Here is a 13344-nt window from a genome sequence, read left to right on the forward strand (position 1 = left end):
TTTATTACATTTACAAGATCATTTTCTATCAGAAAGGTGTGAGCAGATCAAAAGTTGAAATCAGTGTGAACTTGATGTGATGAAGGATAAATGTCAATTTGAATAATGAATGAGTTTTGTTAAAAAATACTTTCTACTAATTTAACAGACAATTAATAGGATGATTTCTATTGACATCTTTATAGATTATAAAAAAAACTTCATTTGAATGATGGGGGAATTAGATAATGGTTTGCACCCATGCTGGTAGGAAAACAAAATACTAGTTCGACTTGATTAAAACTAATTGGAGTATCTTTTTAAAAAAAAAGATGTTATGTGTTGTGCATTGAAGTTTATTTCTAAACTAATGAAATTCTTTTAAATTGTATTCTGGATCTGCTAAAGCAATGCCTCTTTTTTAACAAGACAGTGGTGTTAGGTGCTAAAATTTTTATACATGTATATAACATGACTCAAACACAAAATAGTTCATTTTTTTACTTTTCAGAGATGTTAACATAGATCTAATGATACATTCTTACAATAATTATAATTTTTTCACAATTTTTTTTTGTGAACTTGTAATTAAAACAAAGCATGAATGCATATGAATGTTAATTATTGAAGAATGATAATTAGACAAAGTTTAGAGTATAAAATTGCTCTGTCATAAATGTTGGAATTTAGATTATATTGATGAATGATTCATTCATTTAGGCTGAAACAATGGAGACAAATTAATATAATGTGTTTACAAAATTATGAAATTACCACAAATATAATTAATTTTACAAAATGTCAGTAATATGCTGCATTTACCATTAAAATTATTTCATTGACCAAAAAATATGAGGCTTCCCCTTTACAAAAAAAAAATATATGTATATGAATCATGCCAATTATGAAATTAAGATTATCTGCCAAAATTCTGTGCAATTTTATGGAAAAAACATAAAAGACTTAAATCATGCATGGAAAACATATCATTTTCATTGTATCGATAAATACTTCGGATATCTAATAGCAAGTAATGTTAAAAAAAGGGGAGATGAGATATAAACTTAATTACTAAGTTAGTGTTAAGATTTAATGGCTAGCTTCTAAATTGCATTGGAGAAAAAATAACGGGGATGACTAGACTCTGCCAAATTAAGTTTCCTTTCCGTTACAATGTAAAAAAAATTGATAGAGAAAATGAATGATGTATAAGAATGAGTTCTTTATTTAATCTTTTCACTACATTTCAACAAGTGATCATTGGTGAATTAATTCCCCTTTATTTAATTTGTTCAATACATTTTGACAAGTGATCCTTGTTGGAGTTATATCCCCTTTATTTAAGTTGCTCACTACATTTCAACAAGGGATCCTTGCTGGAGTTAATTCCCCTTCATTTAATTTGTTCAATACATTTCAACAAGTGATCCTTGGTGGAGTTAATTCCCCTTTATTTGATTTGTTCAATAAATTTATACACGTCATCTTAAATGTTGGAGTAAATTCTCCTTTATTCAATTTGTTTAATACAGTTCAACAAGTGATCTTTGTGGAGTTACCTCCTCTTTATTTGATTTTAACACTTCATTTCAACAAGTGAAAATTGATGGAGTTAATTCCCTTTTATTTAGTCTGTACTAAACACTTCCAACAAGTGATCCTTCAGTTACTTCCCCTTTATTAAAACTTTACAGAACATGAGTGATCCTTTGTGGAGTTAATTCCCCTTTACTAAATCTGTTCAATTCATTTCAATAAGGGATCCTTGTTGAAGTTACTTCCCCTTTATTTAATCTGTACACTACATTTCAATAAGGTCCTTTGGTGGGGTTTATTCCCCTTTATTAAGCCTTGGTGGATATCAATGTTATTTGTGAAGTTTATTCACTTTCATTAAATTTCAAATGAGCCTTGTTGTGGTAAAATTAATATCCCTACTTTGCTTAAATGTGGAATTTCTCTTTGCTTTTATTTGATCTGTTCTCTATATGTAAACAATTTAGAGCACTATTGGAGTTAATTCCTCTAAAACAATAATTTTATGTGTGATTTTTTTTTCATTTTCCATGGCTTATTTTAGCCAGTCCTTCCTAGCTAAGAATCAATTCTGAATTGATAAAGGTGTATGCAATTGATGTGAACTTTTCTGATATTTTAATATCCTGTTTCAATAAATTCAACTATTACTATTTAGTAAAATTGGCTAAGAGATTAATTACAAGTGAGATATTTCAATGTTTTACTTGATTAAGTTACTGCTTTTGTTGTATCATCAAATCAGGATTTTGTCTATGGTACATGTATTACGGAAAGGAGTAGGTCCGGTAAGGACTGATTTTGGCCTCAAATTTCGGGTTCATCTGACGAAAGATTGTGACCACTTTTTAAACACTTAAGTGTCTATTTCATTTGAATCAATTAGTTTATGTGAAAGATTTTAACTGATTTTGTCATAAAAAACGACCCGATTCAAGCTCAAATATGAAAAATCTACCAAATATGCCGAAAAATGTCACTTTTCAGATGGTTTTCGTCAAAAATGAAATTGGCCGCATCCGTGTTCATCCTCAATCTTTATATATCTTATGTATTATCATAAAATACAACTTACATTTTAATATTAAGGATCAACACGAATGCGGCCACTTTCGTTTCACACAAAAACCGTCTAAAATTTAACTAAAATGCTAGAATTGTGAAGATTTCGGTAATTTAGCATGACTTAATGGTGCTAGTACCTGATATATGTGCATTGTATTGTAAAAAAACGCTCATTATTTATGTAGCAGAAGCATTCTACTGTACAATAAATAACTAAAAGTTTACATTTTAACAATTTTGTAAAACTGCTATATTTTGGGGCCGAAAAGGGGTCTTACTGGACCTACTCCTTTTAAACAAAAAGTCGATCAATGTGACCTACATTTCTATTGAAAATATTCACACTTATTTTTATATGCTATCTTTGTAAGATAAGTAATATCATTTTTGCTTTTATTGGTCTCACTTTGATATTGTATAATTGTCTATAATAATCAGCAATTTGCTTTTGATTTTGGATAATATTTTGATAAAACTACTTTGGTAACAATTACAAAACTGTAGAAGCATGCTTATGGAAATAAAGTGAGTCCAAATAAACCATCACTTTTGTTTGGATATTAATTCATACCATTAATCCCTTGCTGAAGTCAATTGATATTGTTTTGAGTATAGCTATTAGAAAGTTTTATTTACAATTTATTTTAGTATTGAAGTTTCCAATCACTCTGCAAGGGGATTCCACCAAAAACAAATTGCTTCATGTTTTATCAATTAACACAACTATTCTTTTGACTTTCTGTAAGTCCATTTATACATTTTCTTTTTGCAACATTTAACATTTTACATCTCAAAGGGTTTAGGAAGACTAACAAAATTAATTCAGCAAACAGATTTAAGTAGCAAAGATCCACATTTCTCTTATCTTCAAACCTCAAAAGAATTTTAAGTAAATTTTCAAAGCGAGATAAATTTATATAAAACAACAAAAATATGTTTAGTTTTAATGACCACAGGGGTTGATTTCACTTCAAACACAAAAAACCTTTTTTGAAATTTGTTTGAAATTTATTTTTGAAGGATTTAATAAATATCTTTTCATCATATGAGTAATTGTGTTTTAAAAAGTCTTTTGATGAAAGAAAAACAAGAAATATTGGTTAAATTAATGTAATATACTAATAGTAAAAAGACATGATGAAAGAACTTAATTTTTGTCTGTCAGTTATAATGCATTTATTTCTAGAAATTTAGAAGATCAATTTGAAGAGGAGAGAGGTCATTAGAAACATTTTACACAATGGTTCAGTTTAAATGTTAAAGGAGTCCATTTTAAATGTTGATCCATAGTTTACAGAGGTGTATTTAGAGGTTCCTCCCCCTTTTCTGGGAAAAATTAGGTTGGTTATATAGGGAATCACTGGAGCATGATCAGAGTGGGCCCGGCTCTTTGGCAGTCAGTTGGCTCCCACTTATGAAATTTTCTGGATATGCAACTGGTTTATCAAAATTAAGATCACATACCTTGTTGGTTTGCTGTCTTAATTGTTTCATACCCCCAGTTTTTAGCTCACCTGGCCCAAAGTGCCAAGTGAGCTTTTCTCTACACTTGGCATCCGTCGTCCATCGTCGTCTAACTTTTTATACGACCGCAAAATTTGAAAAAATTTTCGTCGTATATTGCTATCACGTTGGCGTCGGCGTCGGCGTCGTCGTCGTCGTCGTCGTCGTCCGGTGTCCGAATACTTTTAGTTTTCGCACTCTAACTTTAGTAAAAGTGAATGGAAATCTATGAAATTTTAACACAAGGTTTATGACCACAAAAGGAAGGTTGGTATTGATTTTGGGAGTTTTGGTCCCAACATTTTAGGAATTAGGGGCCAAAAAGGGCCCAAATAAGCATTTTCTTGGTTTTCGCACTATAACTTTAGTTTAAGTTAATAGAAATCTATGAAATTTTGACACAAGGTTTATGACCACAAAAGAACGGTTGGGATTGATTTTGGGAGTTTAGGTTTCAACAGTTTAGGAATTAGGGGCCAAAAAAGGGCCCAAATAAGCATTATTCTTGGTTTTCGCACAATAACTTTAGTTTAAGTAAATAGAAATCAATGAAATTTAAACACAATGTTAATGACTACAAAAGGAAGGTTGGTATTGATTTTGGGAGTTTAGGTCCCAACAGTTTAGGAATTAGGGGCCAAAAAGGGACCCAAATAAGCATTTTTCTTGGTTTTCGCACCATAACGTTAGTATAAGTAAATAGAAATCTATGAAATTTAAACACAAGGTTTATGACCATAAAAGGAAGGTTGGTATTGATTTTGGGAGTTTTGGTCCCAACAGAATAAGGGGCCCAAAGGGTCCAAAATTAAACTTTGTTTGATTTCATCAAAATTGAATAATTGGGGTTCTTTGATATGCCGAATCTAACTGTCATGACTGTGTATGTAGATTCTTAACTTTTGGTCCCATTTTCAAATTGGTCTACATTAAGGTCCAAAGGGTCCAAAATTAAACTTAGTTTGATTTTGACAAAAAATGAATCAGTTAGGTTCTTTGATATGCTGAATCTAAAAATGTACTTAGATTCTTGATTATTGGCCCAGTTTTCAAGTTGGTCCAAATCGGGGTCCAAAATTAAACTTTGTTTGATTTCATCAAAAATTGAATAAATGGGGTTCTTTGATATACCAAATCTAACTGTGTATGTAGATTCTTCATTTTTGGTCCTGTTTTCAAATTGGTCTACACTAAAGTCCAAAGGGTCCAAAATTAAACTTAGTCTGATTTCAACAAAAATTGAAATCTTGGGGTTCTTTGATATGCTGAATCCAAAAATGTACTTAGATTTTTTATTATGGGCCCAGTTTTCAAGTTGGTCCAAATCAGGATCTAAAATTATTATATTAAGTGTTGTGCAATAGCAAGTCTTTTCAATTGCACAGTATTGCGCAATGGCAAGAAATATCTAATTGCACAATATTGTGAAATAGCAAATTTTTTTTTAATTAGAGTTATCTTTCTTTGTCCAGAATAGTAAGCAAGAAATATCTAATTGCAAAATATTGTGCAATAGCAAGATTTTTTTTTAATTGGAGTTATCTTTCTTTGTCCAGAATCATCTTAAATCTTTGTTATATACAATATACAATGTATATTCACTTTTTACTACCAACTGATAAATTATAATAAATAACATTCAGTGATAACAAGCAGTTTTTTTTTTACATCTTAATATTTTATGATGTATTTAAATGAGTAGTTATTGTTGCAAACTCCATTAGAAATTTTAATTGAGATTAGTTTTGGAATAAGGGAAAGGGGGATGTGATTAAAAAAATTGGGTTCAATTTTTCTCATTTGAAATTTCATAAATAAAAAAGAAAATTTCTTCAAACATTTTTATGCCCCACCTACAATAGTAGAGGGGCATTATGTTTTCTGGTCTGTCCGTCCGTCCGTCCGTCTGTCCATTCGTTCGTCCGTCCGTTCGTCCGTCCGTCCGTCTGTCCCGCTTCAGGTTAAAGATGTTGGTCAAGGTAGTTTTTGATGAATTTTAAGTCCAATCGACTTCAAACTTAGTACACATGTCCCCTATGATATGATCTTTCTAATTTTAATGCCAAATTAGAGTTTTTACCCCAATTTCACGGTCCACTGAACATGGAAAATGATAGTGCGAGTGGGGCATTCGTGTACTGAGGACACATTCTTGTTTTGAGAGGATTAATATTCAACAGCATAGTGAATTGCTCTAAGAGAAAACAAAAATTTTAAGTTCATTAGAACACATTCATTCTGTGTCAGAAACCTATGCTGTGTCAACTATTCAATCACAATCCAAATTTAGAGCTGAATCCAGCTTGAATGTTGTGTCCATACTTGCCCCAACCGTTCAGGGTTCAACCTCTGCGGTCGTATAAAGCTACGCCCTGCGGAGCATCTGGTTACATTTTGAATTTCTTCTAGAGAACCACTGAATGGAATGAAACAAAACATAGCATGAATGTTCCTTATGAGGTGCTGACCAAGTGTTGTTACTTTGTAGCTGATCCATCATCCAAGATGGCCACCAGCGGGGGACTTAGTTTAACATAGGACCCTATGGGAAATGCATACAAATGACTTCTTTTAGAGAACCACTGAATGGAATGAAACAAAACATAGCATGAATCTTCCTAACGAGGTACTGACCAAGTGTTGTTCTTTGTAGCCGATTCATTATTCAAAATGGCCGCCAGCGAGGGACTTAGTTTAACTTAGGACCCTATGGGAAATGCATATAAATGACTTCTTTTAGAGAACCACTGAATGGAATGAAACAAAACATAGCATGAATGTTCCTTACAAGGTGCTGACCAAGTATTGTTACTTTGTAGCCGATCCATCATCCAAAATGGCTGCCAGCCAGGGACTTAGTTTAACATAGGACCCTATGGGAAATACATACAAATTTCTTCTTTTAGAGAACCACTGATTGAAATGAAACCAAATATGGCATGAATGTTCCTTATGAGATGCTTACCAAGTGTTGTTACTTTGTGGCGATCTCTCATCCAAGATGGCCACCAGTGGGGGACTTAGTTTAACATAGGACCCTATGGGAACTGCATACAAAAGTCTTCTTCTAAAGAACCACTTAATGGAATGAAACCAAACATAGCATGAATGTTTGTTTATGAGGTGCTGACCAAGTGTTGTTTAGTAGCGGATCCATCATTCAAGATGGCTGCAAGCGGGGGACTTAGTTAAACATAGGACCCCATGAGAAATACATACAAATATCTTCTTTTAGGAAACCACAGAATTGAATGCAATATTAAACCAAATTTTATCTTTTTTTTTTATATAATTTCAAAAACCGAAGTAGAGTCAAGTGAGTGATGCAGGCTCTAGTTTCATTTGAATTTTCAAAGAAAGCTGTTTTTGGACATTTTGATATCCATGCTTTACATAGTCTAAGGTATACACATGTATCATGTTGCTCGACATTTTGTGTTTTAATACTACATTTGGTTCAAGTATTGTGCATGAATTTTAGACTGAAACTCAACAAGTTCATGGTAAACTAGACATTTTCCTTCATATGTGAACAACTTGTGTTATGCATCATTTTGAATCCATATAACATGTCCCTGTATTCCTCTAGGGTATACTGACAAGCAGTCAGCCAGGTCTCCAGGTCATTATAATTTTTAAAACTTTTTAATCACGTCATACACTTTTACATGATATCTGTACATATTTAGAAAAAATTCGTACAACTGATCTATCTTTTACTCAACATTGCTTAAGGTAACAGAGCTCAATTTCAACACTTGACAGTCATGAAAACATAAAAAAGAATACAAGTTGTAAGGAAATTGGTTAACAAATAAATAGTTTATGCTGTAAATACAAGTCCTTTATTATTGAAAAATCTGCATGGATGGTTTCATGTTAGCATGCTATTGAGGCTCTTATGAAGGTTTTGTGTTCAAATCAAATAATATTTCATAGCAGCTATGTGTTGAGTTATCATTTGAGTCTGAGTATGTTTGTCTGGTACAAAGCAGGGTATAACTTATCCACTTTAACTCAGTATATCCCTTAATATGAAAATTCAGTTATCAGCCACCTGTATCTCAGTACTCATTTTTTTATGAAATCCACTAATGAGCATCCATGCTTTTTTACATATGGGAAATGCTGTCCACACAAATCACCTGCAGTTTACATTGGAAACTTAGCAAAATTAAATTAAGCTTTATCACATGTGAAGTTTTATGGAGGTCAGATTTTTTATTTATATTTGCTATCCTTGGTACTTCAGACAGATGGGAACAGGGGAGACATCTGTTTTTGTGTTTAAAGCAAACTTAAATGCTGTTGAAGGCAGATCTTTGATTTCTATTTCTATTGAATTTATTTTACAAATATTTAGGATCAGTGCCATTTAGATCACTTGACATATTGAACAGACATATGTTTATTGTTGATTAAAGGTAAGATGACCTCTACTTGTCTTTTGATTATTTGTGTAGTTCTATTTAGTACTAGTAACCCTTGTTTGTGGCATCTGTTATCACATCACATGTTACTAGTTCTATTCAGCCCAGGTACCCTTGTTTATGGTATCTGTTATCACATCATCTGATTGTAATTCTATTCAGTATCAGTTACCCTTGTTTATGGCATCTGTTATCACATCACCTGATTAGAGATCTATTAATACCAGTTACCCTGTTCATGGTATCTGTAATCACATCACCTGATTCAAGTTATATTCAGTATCAGTAACTTGTGATAGTTATCTGTTATCACATTACCTGATAATTTACCCTTGTTTGTGGCATCTGTTATCACATCACTTGTTTCTAGTTCTATTCAGCCCCAGTTGCCCTTGTTAATGGTATCTGTTATCACTTCATCTGATTCTAGTTCTATTCAGTATCAGTTACCCTTGTTTATGGCATCTGTTATCACATCACCTATTTCTAGTTCTATTCAGTATCAGTTACTCTTGTTTATGGCATCTGTTATCACATCACCTATTTCTAGTTCTATTCAGTACCAGTTACCCTTGTTTATGGTATCTGTTATCACATCATCTGATTGTAGTTCTATTCAGTATCAGTTACCCATGTTTATGGCATCTGTTATCACATCACCTATTTCTAGTTCTATTCAGCACCAGTTACCCTTGTTTATGGTATCTGTTATCACATCATCTGATTGTAGTTCTATTCAGTATCAGTTACCCATGTTTATGGCATCTGTTATCACATCACCTATTTCTAGTTCTATTCAGTATCAGTTACCCTTGTTAAAGGTATCTGTAATCACATCACTTGATTCTTGGTCTATTCAGTACCGGTTACCCTTGTTTGTTGTATCTGTTATCACATCACATGTTTCTAGTTCTTTTCAGCACCAGTTACCCTTGTTAATGGTATCTGTTATCACTTCACCTGATTCTAGTTCTATTCAGTATCAGTTACCCTTGTTTATGGCATCTGTTATCACATCACCTGATTCAAACTCTATTCAGCACTTAAGTTACCCTTGTTTGTGGTATGTGTAAGAACATTACCTGATTCTTGTTTTATTCAGTACCAGTGACCCTTGTTAATGGTATCTGTTATCACATCACCTGATTCAAGCTCTATTCAGCACTAGTTACACTTGTTTGTGGTATGTGTAAGAACATTACCTGATTCTTGTTCTATTCAGTACCAGTGACCATTGTTAGTGGTATCTGTTATCACATCACCTGATTCTTGCTCTATTCAGTATCAGTTACCCTTGTTTATGGCATCTGTTATCACTTCACATGTTTCTAGTTCTATTCAGTACCAATTACTCTTGTTCATGGTATCTGTTATCACATCACCTGATTCAAGCTCTATTCAGCACTAGTAACCCTTGTTTGTGGTATGTGTAAGAACATTACCTGATTCTTGTTCTTTTCAGTATCAGTGACCCTTGTTTATAAATGGTATCTGTTATCACATCACCTGTTTCTTGTTCTATTCAGTACTAGTGACCCTTGTTAGTGGTATCTGTTATCACATCACCTGTTTCTTGTTCTATTCAGTACTAGTGACCCTTGTTAGTGGTATCCCTTATCACATCACCTGTTTCTTGTTCTATTCAGTACTAGTGACCCTTGTTAGTGGTATCCCTTATCACATCACCTGTTTCTTGTTCTATTCAGTACTAGTGCCCCTTGTTAGTGGTATCTGTTATCACATCACCTGATTCTTGCTCTATTCAGTATCAGTTACCCTTGTTAATGGTATCTGCTATCACTTCACCTGTTTCTAGTTCTATTCAGTACCAATTACTCTTGTTCATGGTATCTGTTATCACATCACCTGATTCAAGCTCTATTCAGCACTAGTAACCCTTGTTTGTGGTATGTGTAAGAACATTACCTGATTCTTGTTCTATTCAGTATCAGTGACCCTTGTTAATGGTATCTGTTATCACATCACCTGTTTCTTGTTTTATTCAGTACTAGTGACCCTTGTTAGTGGTATCTGTTATCACATCACCTGTTTCTTGTTCTATTCAGTACTAGTGACCCTTGTTAGTGGTATCTCTTATCACATCACCTGTTTCTTGTTCTATTCAGTACTAGTGCCCCTTGTTAGTGGTATCTGTTATCACATCACCTGATTCTTGGTCTATTCAGTGTCACAGTTTCCCTTATTAGTGGTATCTGTTATCACATCACCTGTTTCTTGTTTTATTCAGTACTAGTGACCCTTGTTAGTGGTATCTGTTATCACATCACCTGTTTCTTGTTCTATTCAGTACTAGTGACCCTTGTTAGTGGTATCTCTTATCACATCACCTGTTTCTTGTTCTATTCAGTACTAGTGCCCCTTGTTAGTGGTATCTGTTATCACATCACCTGATTCTTGCTCTATTCAGTATCAGTTACCCTTGTTTATGGCATCTGTTATCACTTCACATGTTTCTAGTTCTATTCAGTACCAATTACTCTTGTTCATGGTATCTGTTATCACATCACCTGATTCAAGCTCTATTCAGCACTAGTAACCCTTGTTTGTGGTATGTGTAAGAACATTACCTGATTCTTGTTCTTTTCAGTATCAGTGACCCTTGTTTATAAATGGTATCTGTTATCACATCACCTGTTTCTTGTTCTATTCAGTACTAGTGACCCTTGTTAGTGGTATCTGCTATCACTTCACCTGTTTCTAGTTCTATTCAGTACCAATTACTCTTGTTCATGGTATCTGTTATCACATCACCTGATTCAAGCTCTATTCAGCACTAGTAACCCTTGTTTGTGGTATGTGTAAGAACATTACCTGATTCTTGTTCTATTCAGTATCAGTGACCCTTGTTAATGGTATCTGTTATCACATCACCTGTTTCTTGTTTTATTCAGTACTAGTGACCCTTGTTAGTGGTATCTGTTATCACATCACCTGTTTCTTGTTCTATTCAGTACTAGTGACCCTTGTTAGTGGTATCTCTTATCACATCACCTGTTTCTTGTTCTATTCAGTACTAGTGCCCCTTGTTAGTGGTATCTGTTATCACATCACCTGATTCTTGGTCTATTCAGTGTCACAGTTTCCCTTATTAGTGGTATCTGTTATCACATCACCTGTTTCTTGTTTTATTCAGTACTAGTGACCCTTGTTAGTGGTATCTGTTATCACATCACCTGTTTCTTGTTCTATTCAGTACTAGTGACCCTTGTTAGTGGTATCTCTTATCACATCACCTGTTTCTTGTTCTATTCAGTACTAGTGCCCCTTGTTAGTGGTATCTGTTATCACATCACCTGATTCTTGGTCTATTCAGTGTCACAGTTTCCCTTATTAGTGGTATCTGTTATCACATCACCTGTTTCTTGTTTTATTCAGTACTAGTGACCCTTGTTAGTGGTATCTGTTATCACATCACCTGATTCTTGTTCTATTCCATATTAGTTAGTTGTGTGTTAGTTTGGCAATGAGTGTCTGATAATATCATTCAAACAGCAACCCTTCAAACTCAACTGGGATTGTCTTTATAGATATTAAAGAAATATTTGTATAAAACATGAAAAGAAAGGATGATAATGCATGTGAAAATAAAACAACAAATGAATATCCATTATCTTTCCTTACAGGTACTGTTTGAATATATGATACTGAAAAGTAGTTCCTTTGTAGGTAGCATGCACTGAATGAGTTATATTGTTCTATTTCTCTGAAATCCTATATACAATGTACAGTAAATAAAAGTAAACATGAAATAGTTAGCTTTACCTTGCCTCCCAAATAAGGAAACATGTCTACATGTATATGTCTAGAGATACATATTGTCTTGTTAAAGTCATAGGAAATACACTGATAGCCTAGAACCAGTTCTAAGCCAGGGAAACCCATTGAAAAAACTTTCTAAAATGATAAATTGCAAAATGTGTAATTTCCAGCATTTTTTATATGATTTTCTTTTTTCTTTGTTTAGGACACAGCTGGAGAATTTCAAGCTTTAATTTTGTGTTTTCTGAACTGTCATAATTTTAGTTGAATGATTGTACTGGGATGGTTTAAATTCAAATCAACATTAGTAATTGGATTTCTCAAGAAATTTATAAACCATAATATTCTGTTTGGATGGAAGTCAAATTTATTGCAGAAGCAATATTCTGCTGGGATGAAATTCAAAATAAATACTCTATTGTAAAATTTATTGTCCAATAATTTAGGTAATTTGAATTTTAAATTTGTTTAAGGATTATTCCGTGGAAAAATGCCATTTTTAGAAATAAAACAAAGGCCATCTGGGCATATTGGTTTGAACTTAAATAACGAGAAAAGACTGGAAGACATTCTAAGGAGATTATAAAGGTATATTTACATCAAGAATTGATGGAATTGTTTTCTTGACTAGAAAGCTGTTAGATAGTTTTCAAATAAATTTTCTTTTTCCTAATAAATTAAAAAGAAATAAAGAATTTGTGAAAAAGGAGAATAATAAGAAATCATAGAAGTAAACATTTTATATCTTTACTCATTATTAATATTTTTTCAGTTATTTAATTGCTTGCAGTATATTTTGCTGCTTGAAATGGTTTTTTTCCAAAAATTCAAGACAAATGGTAACTGCTAATATAAGATTACAATTTTGAAAGGGGAAGAAGGTGTTCTCAGAAATTTCAGAAATAATTAAAAGATTTTAAGATAATACTATTGCAAAGCGAAATCGTCACTGTTCAGTGGTCTCTGTTGAAGAATCAAAATGTATTTAACTTAAAAATCAAAGAGACAGCTTGCAATCAGGCATAGTGACAGTCCAACAGTAAACATCTCT

At 32.9% G+C, this 13344-nt stretch overlaps 2 protein-coding genes across 7 annotated transcripts in view; both read left to right on the forward strand.

The window, feature by feature from the left end:
• Positions 1-13344, forward strand: part of LOC139515255 (protein starmaker-like) — a 107735-nt gene that overhangs the window by 23769 nt on the left and 70622 nt on the right. The gene's annotated exons all lie outside the window — the stretch shown is intronic.
• Positions 8912-9586, forward strand: LOC139489320 (uncharacterized). The gene has a single exon (XM_071275653.1). The coding sequence runs from the start codon at positions 8912-8914 to the stop codon at positions 9584-9586; it is 675 nt and encodes a 224-aa protein (XP_071131754.1).

The sequence above is a fragment of the Mytilus edulis genome, chromosome 1, assembly GCF_963676685.1.
Source record: "Mytilus edulis chromosome 1, xbMytEdul2.2, whole genome shotgun sequence".
NCBI classification, from domain to species: domain Eukaryota; kingdom Metazoa; phylum Mollusca; class Bivalvia; order Mytilida; family Mytilidae; genus Mytilus; species Mytilus edulis.